This window comes from Phoxinus phoxinus, assembly GCF_949152265.1.
Source record: "Phoxinus phoxinus genome assembly, chromosome: 16".
Lineage (NCBI taxonomy): Eukaryota > Metazoa > Chordata > Actinopteri > Cypriniformes > Leuciscidae > Phoxinus > Phoxinus phoxinus.
The window spans coordinates 6615939-6632503 of NC_136891.1; the positions used below are offsets into that span (position 1 = coordinate 6615939).

General features: G+C 37.3%; 1 protein-coding gene across 6 annotated transcripts; it reads left to right on the forward strand.

Annotated features, from left to right (window-relative positions):
• Positions 1-10053: 10053 nt before the first annotated feature.
• On the forward strand, positions 10054-16111 carry vgll2a (vestigial-like family member 2a). Of its 6 annotated transcripts, none has more exons than XM_079639374.1 (5): positions 10054-10581; positions 11920-12416; positions 13083-13374; positions 14151-14621; positions 15931-16111. In XM_079639374.1, the coding sequence occupies exons 2-5, from the start codon at positions 12333-12335 to the stop codon at positions 15969-15971; spliced, it is 888 nt and encodes a 295-aa protein (XP_079495500.1). In that variant the 5' UTR covers positions 10054-10581; positions 11920-12332; the 3' UTR covers positions 15972-16111. The 6 variants fall into 6 exon arrangements, with proteins under 6 accessions (XP_079495500.1, XP_079495501.1, XP_079495499.1 ...); XM_079639375.1 differs by having other exon boundaries at positions 10073-10581; positions 14154-14621; XM_079639373.1 differs by having other exon boundaries at positions 10230-10413; positions 12322-12416.
• The last annotated feature ends 454 nt before the right edge of the window (positions 16112-16565 follow it).

Consider the following 16565-nt stretch of genomic DNA (forward strand, 5'->3'; position numbering starts at 1 on the left):
ACTGTTTTCAACATTTTCAAGAAACGTTTCTTAAGCAGCAAATCAGCATTTTAGATGCTGAAAATTAAGCTTTGCCAAATAGAAAACTAAAGAAAATAAACCCAGCCTTAAGCATAAGCAGCCTGTTCTCTCGTAAATGCGTCTCTATAGCGCGCAGTGTGTTTATCGTGCAATTTATACGCGAAAATGAGTTTTTACGTGCATATGATACGCAGTTTTCACAATTTTGATGATTATGTCTTACAGCTTATGAAACCCCAAATTCAAAATTAGAATATTGTGAAAAGGTTTTCATATAAGCTCTAAGCCATAATCATCAAAATTATAACATAACAAGGCTTGAAATATCTCTCTTTGCATGTAATGAGTCTATATAATATATTAGTTTCACCTTTTAAGTTGAAATTTTAATTTTACGATATTCAAATTTTTCGAGTTTCACCTGTACATTAAACCTACTTTAAAAAATGAGTTGAATCTTGAATAACTTATAAATAAAGTTGAAAATTGCTTAACTCATATCGATGAGTTAAAGCAATGTAAAAACACGTTATCATAAATTGTTGATCATATCATGTTTTACAGTGTACTTAGGGAGCCATGTGTATTAATATGAATTATGTATATTACGTGTATGTCATCATGTTTATGATATGATATATATATAAAGGACATTAAAATTATTAATTAAAATGATATTAAATTGCAATTATTTTCAACCAACACAGTGACATCTTGACTAAATACAGTAAGGACTAATGATAAAGATACACCATGAACAATTTTAACTGTTTCTTTTAGGCTACTTAAAATCTCGCACCATTAGCGGTGCATCACACGTACGTAAGACAAAGACCTCCAAAAACTCAAAAGTACATTGACAATGTGAATCGCACCGATACAGTAAGGTATACTTTCATAGGTCTGTCACCATTGAGACAAATGTGCATTACACATTCAGCTAGTCATGTGCAGTACAATCAATCAAACTGAACAATCAATCAAGTGACGTACAGTACATTAGAAAAATCGTTCGTTTGTAAACCTTGGAACAGTAAAACAACAATTGTTTCGGCTCTTTTTCTATTTTATTTAAATGACCTCGCAAAAGCTGTGCTTTTCTAAAGGAAGAATCTTTAAGTTGTAAAATCTAATTACTGTTTAAAAGCTAACCATTAGATTTAAATAATGATTTGTGTGCGTGTGTGTGTGTGTGTGTCTGTGTGTGAAAAAGAAATGTGTTTTATTTTCTTGCAGAGACGTGTGCTGTCCCACAGCCCTAATGGCCCCTTACAAATAAGATGTAGAAACAAAAACTTCAATAGAGAGTTCAGAGACCAAGGACACATCTGCCCATGTGGCCTGCAGAGGCACAATCAAATCATGTTAGATTGTGTTGCATTGTCCACCAGGTGCCCTAAACGCCCCACCGGAGCTGAAAAACACAAAGATAGTGCTTCATTTTTCAGCAAACTCTTTTGATTCCAAACGCACATGCGCTCAAGCTAGTTGTCTTTCCCGTGAGTTTCAATCAACCAACACTGATAATGTTATAGGACCCCATTCATGACTTCACAAAAAGCTTTGGCCTGAGGGTGTCCTCCATTACCCAGAACCCCGCTCTCAGCTGTCTACCAAATCACAGGACCCAATGATGATGGACGGCACATGACCATGACACCGCACCCTAGCGCTTCGCTATCCTCACCGTCGCACGCCTTTGTTGGAAGAGAGTGTGTGTTGTTACAAGCGGACCACCCTAATTTTAACCACTAATGGGCCCGACCCTGCCTGGATCCAAGTCCCTGCCAGAAATAGCCCACCGACTGACAGTCATGGGTTTGACGAGGAGCCGGGTCTGCAGCCAAAACACATTCGAGTCGGGTGGAATTTCTTGCCCCTGAAAATGCAGAACTAATATCTTCCTCATCGATTTTTGCCCCTTCACAATCTTTCCGGCTTCACCCCAACCCCTATATGCATCTTCGATTGGAAAAGTTGACAGTACCAGCATTTCTGTAGTACCGGTAGTACAGAGTATATTCGGAACCCGGTGATATTTACAGTGTGTTTTTAAAAACATTGAGCATTGTAGCCAATCACAATCATATCTGTTGAATGCATGAACACAATGGCCTATCAGAGGGGCTATAGTCAGTAAGTTAGTCAGAATCCGCTTAATTCTGAAAATGCACAAGGTTTTCTTACAACCAACAAAGTGTAAACACAATGTAAATAAGAGATTCATTGCACATTTAAGAGAGCTTTTTATTATAACGGGAGTTTTCAAGAGAGTGCAGAATTCAGTGAGCTCGTGCTTTAGAGTTTGAGAGCCTTTATAAAATAAGGCTCTTCTCTTGCTTTCCGTTTATTACCCATTCACAATCTGAATACAAGTTTAGTTATTTATGCTGCTAAATACACTGCAGTGTCTGGAGTGACAACCTTATTTAAATGCGCAACTGAATCAGAAACTACGATGACTGACACTGATAGCCAACGGATGAGACAAAACAGGACAAATTGTTTTAAAATACTTCATTCAACATTTTTTGCTCTTGTACCAAAATTGGTAATGAGGTATTTTACTGGTATTAGTAGCGACTACATTTTGGTGCCGTGACAACACTAATGGGCAGTGATAGTGTAAATGGAGTAAAGAAAAGAAAATATATATATATTTTTTTGCCATTGCACATTGGTTTGAGTTTACTTTAGTTCTAAAATGTCTTTCAGCAAATAAGCATGCAAAGAATCTGATTGCTATGACAATATTTTAACGCATTTGATGCTGCTTCCTGCCATTCCCTCAGTTAGGGCCGCACAATATGTCGAAATAAAATCGATATTGCTTCAGTATATGTTGTGATCGATGTATATGCGCTGTGATTTCGAAGCGCAGCACTGTGATTAATTCACATACGTACGTGCAGCTCATAAGTACGGTATAATGTACATTCAGCCGGTTGTTATCTCAGAATAAACCCCGACAGGGTGATCAGGACCTCGACGCGAAGCTTATGTAGACTGTCATTTAAGGGATACGGTACAGTCACTTATTACACAGCATTTCGAACCCTTAACTACTTATGGGGATAAAAGATATTGATTTGAGATTAAACTTTTTTTTTTTATATCGTACATGTTTGTTATCTTATAATCCAACAGTGTACAAACAATAGTTGCAAAATGACAGCAGCATTTGTGTGAAGAGAGAGAGAGATGAAATAATTAAATAGCTGTACACAAAATATTGATTTGACTGAGTTTTAATATTTTATTAGCTCACCAAACGCAAAACTTCCATGAAGAAAAAACGTTGCTAGCAAGCGTATAGCGCTGCTGACTTCAATCAGTAACACGGATGAGCCTGTTATCTGTTTTCAGCGGTTGTTATCAGGGAATAACACATCACTGGATGGCGCGATTGACCAATCAGAATCAAGTATTCCACAGAGCCGTGTAATAATAATAACATATAAAAGCATCTCAGAATGGCTCAGTTCATTTACTGTGCATTGAGCCGCTATGAGCCGCTGAAACACCGTATCATAAGCTGCATATGTGGTCAAAAGAACAGTGTCGTGCTTTGCTCTGAAACCTTTAAAGCATATATTTATTGGCTGGCACTATGGCAAAATAAAAGTTTCATGGTTTGATGTTTGAAAATTAAAAAAAGAAACATGCATGAATCATTCACAATAAGACTAATAACACATTTAAAAAATTGGGTGAATTTCCATTCAATAACACTTTGGAATGTTCGGCTGTCTAATGTTGGTTCATGGTCACAAATTAAATATTTTTAATTGTTTTCTTTTCATTTTTGTATTATTTAAATTTTTTATTAGTTTAATTAAATCAGTTCTCTCACAAACACTAGTTTGGTTGATTTGGATTTTCATGTTACAGTCGCAGCATCTCTTTGTAATCTTTACGAGACAAGACTCAAGAGTTCTTCCAAATAGATAACCAGAGAAGAACGACCTTTTCTTCCATGTAATGGTCTATTTTGGGGTCTAAACAAGCATCTCAGACATATGCTCTTTTAAAAACTAATTGGATGTTGGTGCTCGTATAGGACCAATTTTCAGCACACTGTTCAGAAGAATAACATCGTTTTTTGTGGGGTTTTTTTTTGCAATAACAAAAAACACTTGAAGATAAAAAGCATCTTCCTCAGTCCAAGTACCCTAAAACATTATCCTCTGATGAACTGCATGATGAATCCCAAGTAAATGTAACCAGACTGGTCAGCACAGATCCATCATTGTTTCTCAAAAGGGTCAAACCTGACGTTGCCTTCATTTCTTTAAAAGTGGTTCCTGTTCTTTGCTAATTCTCTTGTTTAAAATCACAAATAAACAAAGGAACCACGCCGACCGACAGCATGTGTAGTCTGACGGAGCTTTCAAATCGATTAGTGCAGTAATTCTTCAACAGAAGCACATTAACACTTCAGAAGTCCCTGAACTTTCAAGGTCCTCACCGCAGAAACTCTACATTAGTCCTTTCTGCACAAGCTTAGATATCCAAATATCTCCACCGAACCACTGGGTTATTCAAACATCAATTTAAATAGCTGGCCTTGCGATTCTCCGCAGAATAACTTAAAAAAATTAATGGAAATTGCATTTAACAAAACATAATGACACTTGTATGGGCTATTGAGTTTGATATTTGAATGTCTGGGCAGTGGCTTATTTTCAACAATGAGGCAAGAGAAAGTGTTTTCTAAAAGGACTGCCCAAACTGAATAATAGCAGAACTTGGCAAGGAAAAATAATCACTTTCTGTAATTGACCGTGAATGAAAAAAGTAATTAAAATTCATCCATGATGAATTTTGGCACATATCTGTTTCAAGTTATCATGCAGAGTTGATGTAGTTTTTTCCATTTAATATCTGAATAGAGATAATTTAGTCTAGTGTGATGTACAGATTACTGCAATACACAACTTCAAAAGAAATCAAAAGCCCAAAAACTTAAAAGTTTAAAAAGTCCTGCCACATGACATGTTTTCCATAGTCTTTGAGGAGCAAATTTAAAGATCTTGTTCAAAAGGATCATGTTTTTTTTTTTTTAAATACAAAAATATTCAGCATAATGTACATTTTATTTACAATTCAATATAGCGAGAATATCATTTACTGGCCCCAGGGCCTGTTTAACAATGAGACCTGTGAGAGCCACGAAGAGCGTGTCTAAAGCGTAGCTTTATGGAAGGGATGACTGAATGGAGACACTGTGTGTGGATCTGTTACTACTGACACTCGAATGGCACTGGGAGCCAAATTCACAGCTGACGCTGCGGTGTGAAGAGTTGATCCGGTGAATGTGGATTTCCACATTTCCTCCTCAGTCTGGGTCACCACTTCATCACTGCCCAAAAGCAGCAACAGGTGTGTCATTTCTTCTTGGACGACTGCAGTTCATCCTAAAAACATCCGTTATTTGTAAGATCCCCCCCCCCTTGATATTCCAGGCTCGTTGTCATTAAATATTCTGGGAAACCGTGAACAGAACATTTGAAATGCACGATCATGTAATTCTATGTACTTTAGATGAATATTGTTCACTTAGTAGCCTAGTATGGTCCATATTGAAAATACACTGACTTTTCTGTCTATTTAGACCAGCCTGACTGCAATGCTCTTGTTTGATGAATCCGATCTTCAAGCAAAAGGAACTGGATGACATTTTTTAAAGCCGATCCACAATCTGATTTCTAACTTGTGATGCAGCCTGAAATGTACGCTGCAAATTCAGACTACTCTTTTAATTGTAGGCCTATACTGCTGTTTGCCTACTACGCTGAGGAAGTGTGTATTCAGACGAAGGACAGGTGTCACGAACGCACATCCTGATTTTGCTGAGTTAGACGTGTTCCTGGGTCAACATATGTTTGAAGCGTTCCTGGGTGCAACATATACAAAGATGCTGCACTTGGCGACAATGGGGCAGTCGTGGCCTACTGGTTAGAGAGTCAGACTGGTAACCCGTAGGGTGTGTGTTCAATTCTCAATAATGGCAGCAAGGCACCTAACCCCCAATCTCTCCCAGGGTGTCCACGGTTTGCAGTGTGCGTGTGTTTACTACTCACTATCCTAATGTGTGTGAACTAACTTGAATGGGTTAAATGCAGAGGACAAATTCCGAGTACGAGTTACCATACTTGGCCTTAACATGTCACAAAAAAAAAAATCAGGTTCTGCATTGCAAATGATAACACAGACGTTTTACTGCCGTCACTAACTTAAAGTTTACCATATATACATATTGTAGATGCCTCATGTGAATATATATCTGCAATAGACTTCAGCAGATGGCTTTCATTTAGTCTATCAATGTTATATAATATTATATATATTATACATGCAGTTATATATATTCTGTGTAGGTCATCCGGGTACTTTTTGCCTACTCTTTTATGAGTATATTATATATATTTATACTACAGGGCCGTTGAATGCTTGAATCTGATTGGTTGACGAACGTTCTGAGGTGTGCAATTATTTTCAGGGAACCGCACGGCTAAAGTAGTTCCAGGTAGGTCTTGACCTCATTACAGTTCCATATCACTTCGCGTCGTCAACTGTAATAACGGACAATACGATACAATTCATAACAAGAAAAAGCTGCAGCCCCATGCGCTTGATCTGCAATTTTCAATGTCTAACTTCACAATCAATGAAAATATGCAGTTTAATTTTAATAAATAAAGTAAACAGTCCTATTCATAATCAATAGAAAATTAAACTGAATATTTAAATAAATTGATAGTCCTGTTGCACGGGTTTTCGTAATTATTGAAGATAATATAACAAATAAATAAAATTGATAGGCCTATACTTGTTAAAAGGGCTTTGTGTTTCATTTATTAGTCTAGTCTACTGTCACTAATAGAAAAAAAGAATGAACGAATTAATTAAAACGAATTGAATTAATAAATAAATAATAATATTGACGCACATGCTTCTCTCTAAGGCCGGTTATGAATGCAATTTGATACTTATGTTATGACTGATCATGCACGCGTTTTCAGCGCGTTCAGTCGGTTCACAGCGGTGTTTAAAATCTGCTGCATTCACAGTCAGAGAATGTTTCTAGTGGTTAAGTGTGTCCAGCATTACTCTGCTATCAGCGGCTCAGACGTCCGTTACTAACTCTAAAATGACGTTTTGGAATTAGCAACGGAGCATGGGTTTAGATGCGCAAGGAATTAGTCCTACATACAAGAGCGTTTTAATGACAAAAACTTTACAAACGTCTTGAAATACATCATCTGAACAATATTTCGAGGTGTGGTAACTGTAGTATAAGCGGAATAATTGACTCCAGGCCGTTGAATTATTATAAAAATAATGCACACCCGAGGTGTAACGGCCACTCCGCTTCGCGTCGTGACCGCATTACCACCTCGGGTGTGCATTATTTTTATAATAATTCAACGGCCTGTCGTCAATTATTCCTTACATATAGTTATTTATTTAATAATTTTAATGTTAATGGCTTAATTAGAATTATCATAAAATATGAAGGTTTTTTTCTATTTTTTTATGATAATTGCAATACATTTAAAAAATGTCTTTTAATAACAATAAAAAGTAAAGTATATATAATTTATACTTTTAATTTATAATTTTGTAGAAAACAATTGTTTAGGTGACTTTTATCCAAAATATCATCTGCAATTTATAAAGAAAATGTCCTAACCATCACCTGAAATTTCTAAATCTGACCTTTGACCCCACAACAGCCATTAAACAGTAAAACAAGAAGTTGTGGTGGTCTCCATGAAGGATCTAAAGATCCTCAATGGTTTGTGCATACGTTGTGCTGTCTCTGCGGCTGGGACAGGTGCCACTACAGCTCTCCTAAAACAGACACTCTCTGTTTCGTGTTCCACAGCAGACCCCCCTCCTCTTCCCTCAACAGTTGCCGTGGTCACATTGAGTGCAGTGGTTCACTTCCATGTCACAAACCCACAATTCACCAGGGCTTCTGTTGCCTCATCAGCAACACATGGAGCTCAACTGTTCCCCTGACCACAGTCCAGCTAAAATCCCTTCTGTCTCATTTGCGCAGTCCAAAATGAATATTCTGTCATCATTCACTCACCCTCACGTCGTTCCTTTAACAATTTAGCATCAAGCATGAACAAGACTGAATCAATAAATCTGCTTATGGAGTGCAGTCCCATGTGGGCTCACCAAAAAATCACTATGTGTCAGTATTTTGTTGAAACATTTCTCTACATCCTTTACTCAAGTACATGTTTACATTCCATTCTCTCTCCAACTTGCCTTGACAATGTCTTTGCTCTCTCTTTCTCTCATCCCCCCCTCTCTCTCGTTTTGAACGTACCCAGGCAGATTACCTGCAAATGGATGACTGGGGGCCAAGGGTTCCCTCTGTCAGCAGAGGCACAAAGCCAGGAGGCTCCTTTATTCTCACATATTAGAGAAAAGAGCCCATGTTGAAAACTGTGGGCCTGTTAAAGCTGTAAGTGATGTGCCCTGATCTTCCCTGATTCATTAGATGTGTTGAATGCACTGCTGTTTCAGCAGGTTAGGTCCTATTAGCTGGGTGTTAGCACTCAACATTTCCTTGTCCTTAAGCTATTTGGGTAGAAATAGAAACCTTGTCAGGTTACACAGTCTAAAACCCCCATTGTTTGAGAGCTGTCACATCAGAAATGGAGAGTTATTGCTCGCTGTAACTCTATCTGTGAACAGGTGTGAAGGCGCTAAACTTGAAGCGGGAACAATGAATTTGAGCTGAAGTAAAAGCAAATAGTATCTTTTTATTGCCAAATTGACATATTTAATGCCATATTCAATCTGCAATAAAACAAAAAACAAAAAAAGTTTATATTTTGAGAATTTATAGAAAAATATATTTTATAAAAAATTATTTTAGAAAAAATATTATTAGTACTTTGAATTAAAATTATTAAAATTGTTTTCTTGATTTTATTTTTAAATTATTATTTTCTACACATACATTTTTTTCCACACTGTATTTTCTGTTGATTGTATGCAAAAATATTCAGATTAGTTTTTGTGCATATTTTAGCTGTTTCCTCTAATATATTTTAGCTGTGTTCTTACATAAAAAATTGTATATGAAATTTAAGAATAATTACCGTATGTTTTTTTGGCTCTCTGGAAAATGTAGCAAAGTGGTCGTTTTTTTTGCATAATTTTCGTGATAGTTGCAATATATATTGAATTAATGTCTTTAATTAATAAAAATAATAAATAATAGGCGTATATATAAGCTATATAAGTAATTATTGATTACATTCTTGCTATGCTTTGATGCCATTTCATTTCGGTATTTGTTGTCATTTGACAATGTAATTTGTAAGTGGACAAGACATGCTCTAGCAAGAATTCTTCCAGCACAAAAATGTTTTTCCCACATCAATGAATCAAGGATTTCCTCCCTGGTTATGTTTTTACAACCGCCAGCATGACAAGCGTGGTACAAAGATGATCTCTCTTGACAAGCCATTCATTTTACAGGCTCATGTGAGTGTTTTGTTGTTGAATAGAAAACCATTTGTCTTATTGCTAGGGCCCTTGGAAAATATATGCGAATGTCTATACAGGTATGTACAAATCCTGGGAAAATCCATCTACGGTAAATACAGAAGTTAAAACTGTGCGGATCGTTTTACATAATGGTATTAGTGTTTGCTGAGAAATAAGCAGAATATTTCACCTCCAGCACTCTGGACAGCGCTACTTTAGCTTAATTTGTGAAAGACTCCTGAAGTGGGTTATATAGTGCCGGAATACCAAACATTCCTGTGAAATTCCCAGTAAAATAACGATGAGCTTTAACCACCACTTCAGCTGCTCTTCTGAAGTGTATTGGTTACTACAGCAGCAGTGTCATAGTCTCCGACTGAGCAGTGTATCAGTGTTTTCTCAGTTGCAGGATATTGTTGATTTTAAGGGTCCTGATGACAGAAAAATGCCCCTTGACCCCAGCACCAATTGCATGAAAACTATTTGACCTTCGACCTGGAAATCTAAAGAGCCCAGGGCAACTGGGCACAGAGAACCATGGCATTTTAGATAGACTGATGGCAGCACACTTATTTAGCCATTTTTTATATTTTACAAGCAATCGGATTTTAAAAATGACACATTTTCTATTCAATCGTAAAACATGTAGGCCCATTCAAATATATTGTAGCCTAATAGCAGAACACTTTGATGGTAAAAGTGAATTGAGCTACTAGGGACGATTTATAAGGAGCCGCTTTTGGTCTCTGTTGTAGAGATACGTCAAAACGAGTCGTTTAAAAAAAAGTCCGATTCTTGGAGGAGTCGTTAATTTGAAACGATTCATGCACGGATTTGCAGTGTTTTTCGCGCGAACTTCAGTAATTACGAGAGGTAAGATAGGAAACACTTTGCTCAAAATATCAAACAAGACAGAATTGTACAACAGAGGCTATATGTTTACTGGTATCGGATGACATCATGAAACTGGAAGACATCTAAACGAGTAAACTGACTAAATTTATAACTCTTGTTTTTTAGTTGTTGTTTTTTTACATGTAGGCCAGAGGTTAAATTGGGCCGGAGCGCACCGGAGCGCAGCTCCGCCTCCTCAGGTCCACAACACACCCTGCCGGAGCTCAGCTCCGTTTCCTTGAGCACCAAATATATACATTTTGTTGAGTGTAGGCTATATAATGAAAGTTGTGAAATAATTTGCTAATATTAACTCTAACTTGGTGCTGATTCGCCCATCGCCACGATAACTGACCTTCTCATCTGAGCTGCTTCAGCACTCAAACACCGCTCGTCAATGTCAAAATGTTTGAGTCCAATCAAAGCAAGCGGGATTTACAGGAGCGCGAGCCGTGCGCGAATCCCAACGCGACGCTTCACTTCAGTTTATGGTCATATAGTGCGAGATAAAATGCAAGTAGGCTAGGCTATAAACAGCTGTTTTTCGATAGAAGTTTTAAATGACCGACAGAAATAATCAGTTTGATCAAAGACAGTGGAAACTACAAGCTTAATTTAACAGCACGAGCACCATATTAAATATATTGCCATTATTATTCTATAAATATATTTGTATAACGTTACCTCGAATGTGTTCGACTTTTCCCTGTTTGCATCACTCCGCTTGTTCGTGTTTGCGCAACTTCCATCATTAAGCCAGAAGGCGGCGACAAGTAACTGTCTTTATGAGTGAGCAATTGAACCATTGATTAAATGAACAGATTAGTCCACAAATAATGATTCATTTAGGAAAGAAAAAGTAGATGAAATTGATATTTGATGCGCATAGGCCTACTAATTGCTCATATATGCCTCCGAACACAGAATTATTGCATTGGCGTTTGTTTGAAATGTAACACATCTATGCAAAATAATCCTTGAATAATTTCTTATTTAAGGCCATTCCCGTTTTGAATATGTGATTGTGTATAGTCAACAATAAGCATAAACATTCTGCATTTCCATTTTATAGTGTGGATAATTCATTGCGACATTTAAACTGATTCTCATGTTTTAGAATTTGATTGACATGCTTTTAAAGCTCCTGTTGTCCATTTTCTTTGGCCTTCAAAACACCTTAAAATTCACACGTTGAGCTCAGGTAAATCTAAATTTTCTCGGGGGGGCATGCCCCCGAACCCCCCTAGTAGGACCTCTTTTTCACGGTTTTTAGCTATAAAAACCTGCGCAAAAAATAATAATGAAGTAAGTGAATTGTCAATTATTTCTCCTTGTTATAACTATACTCAACTCTACATTACACATTAATACTCGAAAAGTAAAAACACAACACACAAGTCGTTTTACAGCATGAATTTGACGTTGACCATTCCCGTAAATAAGGGCTCCCCCTCCCTATAAAAGCCAATTTAACCACTGATGTAGGCCTAGTCGCTGGTCTAGCTAATGACCGGCTAATATGTTTCAAAACACACATACCACGTTATATTGTTGTGCAAAGTTATCCAACACGTCGTAATTCGTAAATAATTTTACTGCAAGCAAGAACCTGCACAGTGCACAATGACTTCTGGAAAGTGGGAACACTTTTAGTGATGATTCAAATGAGTCGACTCGTTAAAGCATTCATCAGTTGAATGAACCGAATCTCTTACATGAATCAGACTCGTGCGTAAAGACAGAGTACAGAACATAAAAGGTGCTCAGTGCGCTTCAGCCGCAATCGACGCGGAGCTTCATTTCTGACTGTAGTCACTGAACCAGCGCTTTATTTCAAATGAAGCGTCCTCTCATTCCACTAATAATTTTTTATACGTGATATATCAGCTGTCTTCGCCATGAGCTGCTTGGATGTCATGTATCAAGTTTATGGTCCACCTCAGCCTTATTTTGCCGCAGCATACACACCTTATCACCATCAGGTATGTTCATCAAGTTCAATTTATTATTATTATGTTGTGTTAGAAGAAAATGTTGTGTTTGTGGTTTGTTTGGATTCCGTTTAGATTTGTGAGTAAAACTTTCTCTCCTCGACTTGTTGCGCTGCGCGTGCATTTGAAGTGGACAAAATAGTTTTAAAATGAGTCACGTAGTTAGATGTTGATGACATTTTTTTTTTTTACTTGATTAATGACAGTTTAAGTGTTAAAGTTATTAAAAACAAAACGTGAACATATTTTGTTTTCTGACAATATTGTAGTAGGCTATACACACACATACCCTATAGCATGATACGACATAGGCTATTTTATAATATTGTACATGTATATTAATTTCCTTAAGAAAAGCTTGAAGAAAAGATATGGACTTTGAAATAGATTTTTCTTTATTTGACAGATATCATGTTATCTTCAATGCATATTTAGTTTAGGATAAATACATATAGCCTACAGTATGTATATATTGATTATATATTTGTGACATATACCGTATATGCAATATATGTTAGCATTATAGGAACATAAATTGTTCAACACCAAACACACTGGTGGAATACACAACTATATAGTTTATGCCTATGAATAGAGTGTGTGTGTGAGTGTATTTCTGTATCATGTAAATTGATTTTGCCTTTTTTTCTTCTTCAGAAATTGGCATTTTACTCGAAAATGCAAGAATCACCAGAAACAGTCAGCGGAAGCAGCTCTTCTTTTTCCAACCTCTCTGGGCCACCCATAAAAGAGGAAGACTGCGCCCGGGAGAAAGATCACCCACCGGAGGCTGAGTACATCAGCTCCAGATGTGTGCTTTTCACGTATTTCCAAGGGGACATTAGTTCGGTGGTGGATGAACATTTCAGTCGAGCTTTGAGTCAGTCGAGCAGTTACGCACCTGGATCCACCAACAGCAAGACCGCGAGAGGTACATCGTCCTGGAGAGGTGGGAATCTGATGCAACCTGCATTTTCAATTGAATTGAACTAAATTGAATTTAATTGCCTGAGCAAGGAATTTGTCACCGATATAAGGCGTCCACAAAGTACACATTTACACACACATGCAATGCATTTTAGTAATTATAGATAACAAAAAATACAGTATTTGACAAAAGAATAATGTATTAGTTTAACTAATAACAGGACACATTACCGTGCCCAACATACTCAATTTTGGTATACAATACAAAACACACTCATCCGCACACAAATAGTAATGGAAATCTTAGGTAATATAAATAAGTATTGTACTTAAATATGATATTGCATAAAAAGAGAAGAAAATAGATTTAAATAGTTCATTTATACTATAAGTAATATGTATTTTCCTTGCATTGTTTATGATTGTACAGCTGGCAATGGGCAATATTTTACTTTTTTAAAATTAGTTTTAAGGTTGATTTTTAGATAGATTTTTAAAAGCAAATGCAAATTAATTAAATTAGTTTGATTATGATTTTTTTTTTTACAATCAGTTTAATTAACATATTTTCTTTGCATCATCTATGATTGCACATGCATGATTTTATTTGATTAATTTTGCATTGTTTCATAATCAATATCGATTTTTTTTTTTTAAAGCTAATGCAAAACAATTAAATTGGTTTTGTTAATCCAAATGTGTGAGCATTCAACAGAATATTTGAATGTTGTATATTTAAATTATCACTGGCGTTTGTGCATATTAACATGCAAAATATCTAAATGTGTTTCTCCCCAGAAGGCTCATTCCCTATGAGCCAGAGAAGCTTCCCTCCCTCGTTCTGGAACAGCGCGTATCAGCCGTCGGTCACATCATCTCTCAGCAGCGCCCTGGGTTCCTCCCACACGGATCTCCCCTTCTCAGCGGACCCTTATTCCACCGCGTCTCTACACAGCCACCTCCACCAAGCCACCCCGGAGCCCTGGCACCCATCTCACCACCATCACCCTTACTCACTCAGCGGGGCCATCGGCACCCAGGGGTCCGCGTACCCCCGGCCCTCCATGCACGACATGTACGGAACGCACTTTGACCCCCGTTACAGCTCCCTGCTCGTGCCCTCGGTGCGGCCCCATAGACTTCCCCCGGCCACGGTGCCCGCAGCTGGAGCCTCGCCGTGTGACATCAGCAAGAGCGAGCCGGGCAGTTCGGCGTGGACCGGAGCTTTCACAGCGGCGAGCTCTGATATGAGTCTGAACATGGATACAGGTGTGAACATTCAATCCACACACAGCAGACCCACATTGTATTTATGCACATAACAAGCTACACTCAAAACACATATGGATGTCATTGCATTTGAAAACAAATGATCAACTCAAAAGGCATTTCATTAAAGTTTGGTTTTAAATTATACGAAATTAGACAAATTGTGGCACTTTCTAGTTGTTTCTGTTCTTATTTAATGTTTTTGAAAGAAGTATCTTATGTTCACCAGGGCTGCATGTATTTGATTAAAAATACAGTAAAAACATTAATATCGTGAAAAATTATTACAATTGACATGTAACTGATTTCTATTTGAATATATTTCAAAATGTAATTTATTCCTGTGGTGGATGCAAAGCTGAATTTTCAGTGTCACATGATCGTTCAGAAATCATTCTAATATGCTAAATATTTGTTGTGACAAACGTGATACTTTTTTTTCACGATTCTCTGATGAATAGAAAGCTCAAAGAACAGCTTTTATTCGCAATAGAAATTTATAACATTGTAAATGTATTTACTGTAACTTTTGAGAAATTTAATGCATCCTTGCTAAATAAAAGTATTAATTTCGTTCAAAAGCAAAACATTTCTTTTTACTGAACTGAATTTTGAATGGTAGTGTAGTTAATGTGATAACCTCTGGTTATTCTGCTCGGGTGCATGTGTGAATTTCAGGAAAATGTATATCATACATGCACAAAAAAAAAAAAAATCACCTTGACACCAGTTTATTAAGAGTGCATTTATAAATTGTGCAGGAAAGTTCTGAGAAAAGCTTTGTCTGTAAACCACTTTATGTTTTGTTATCTAATGCAATGACATTTAGATTTTTTTTTTAAGTGTGAAGAGTTTTTTTAGACTTAAAGCATACTTACTTTTTAGAGGCCGCCAAAGGTTAAACTCACTTCATAGAAGTCAGAGGAAAAAAATTCAATCATATAATGTCAGATAATACGGTCTATAAAAGCTTCTTGAAATACTGTACATTTCTCCTGAGTTTAAGATCTTTTTTGAATCTTGCTATCTTCAAGGTTTTTGGCGTTGACCTCTGCTGACATATTGGTTTTTCACTCTTCATCTTTAATGCTTTCTTTGCTTCAAGTCTTCTCACTTTTCACTCTGTCTTTGCTACTTATTTTCCCTCTTTTCATTTCTTTATCTTGTTTTCCCCTTTCCTTCTTCCTCTCAGGTCTACAGAGCCAGGACAAAAGCAAGGACTTGTACTGGTTTTAGTGCGGCCACTTCTTTCTCCTGCCGGCTTGTCTTTCTCTGGCTTTTCTGTAACAGATTCTCATCTCACTTGCAGCTCGGCGCTACACCCTCTGCAGCGGGACCATCCTAAGCTGAAAATGGATAAGAACCCTTCGGATGAGTGCAAAACTCTCTCAGTAAAGAGGAGCAAACGTACTGTAGTGGTGTGACCACCAGCTGCTCTCGCCCCTTCCCTCCCACGACCCTCAGCGACTCTCTGCAAAACAGACCCAAAATATGATTTAAAAAGGGGCAAACGTTACTTTTGGGGGACATTTGAGAGCCGAACTTGCAGAAAAGACGGACTGGCTGTGAAGACTTTTCTTTTTGACCAGAGAGCAGCATTCCCTATCATCGCTGAAGACAGAGAAGGGCTATTTGAAGCCACTTGACTCTATCTATATTGCTTTCAGCACCTGTCACCGACAACTGTTGTGGAACTTAGCAGACGCACAGACAAGCGCTTTGACCGAGCAAGCGCCCTGGATTTCATAAAAGAGGCGTTTTGTTGTATCTGGACACACTGCGAAAAGGGAACAACTGGTTTGGCTTTTCATTTTTTTGTGAGGTGTGGTGTAGGTCCGACTGGAAGTAGATACGAACACTATTAAGCCGTACTGTATATACTTTGTGTCTTAGTGTGTCCAGTGCTACATGTACGATCAAACAGCATGATGATACGCATCAGAT

What these genes read in the sequence shown, in the direction of transcription:
- vgll2a (XM_079639370.1), top strand. Translation starts at nt 10,365, where the DNA reads ATGCACGGATTTGCAGTGTTTTTCGCGCGAACTTCAGTAATTACGAGA. An exon ending in AACTTCAGTAATTACGAGAG is followed by an intron (nt 10,414 to 12,321) that starts GTAAGATAGGAA and finishes GTGATATATCAG; the next exon opens with CTGTCTTCGCCATGAGCTGC. An exon ending in ACACACCTTATCACCATCAG is followed by an intron (nt 12,417 to 13,082) that starts GTATGTTCATCA and finishes TTTCTTCTTCAG; the next exon opens with AAATTGGCATTTTACTCGAA.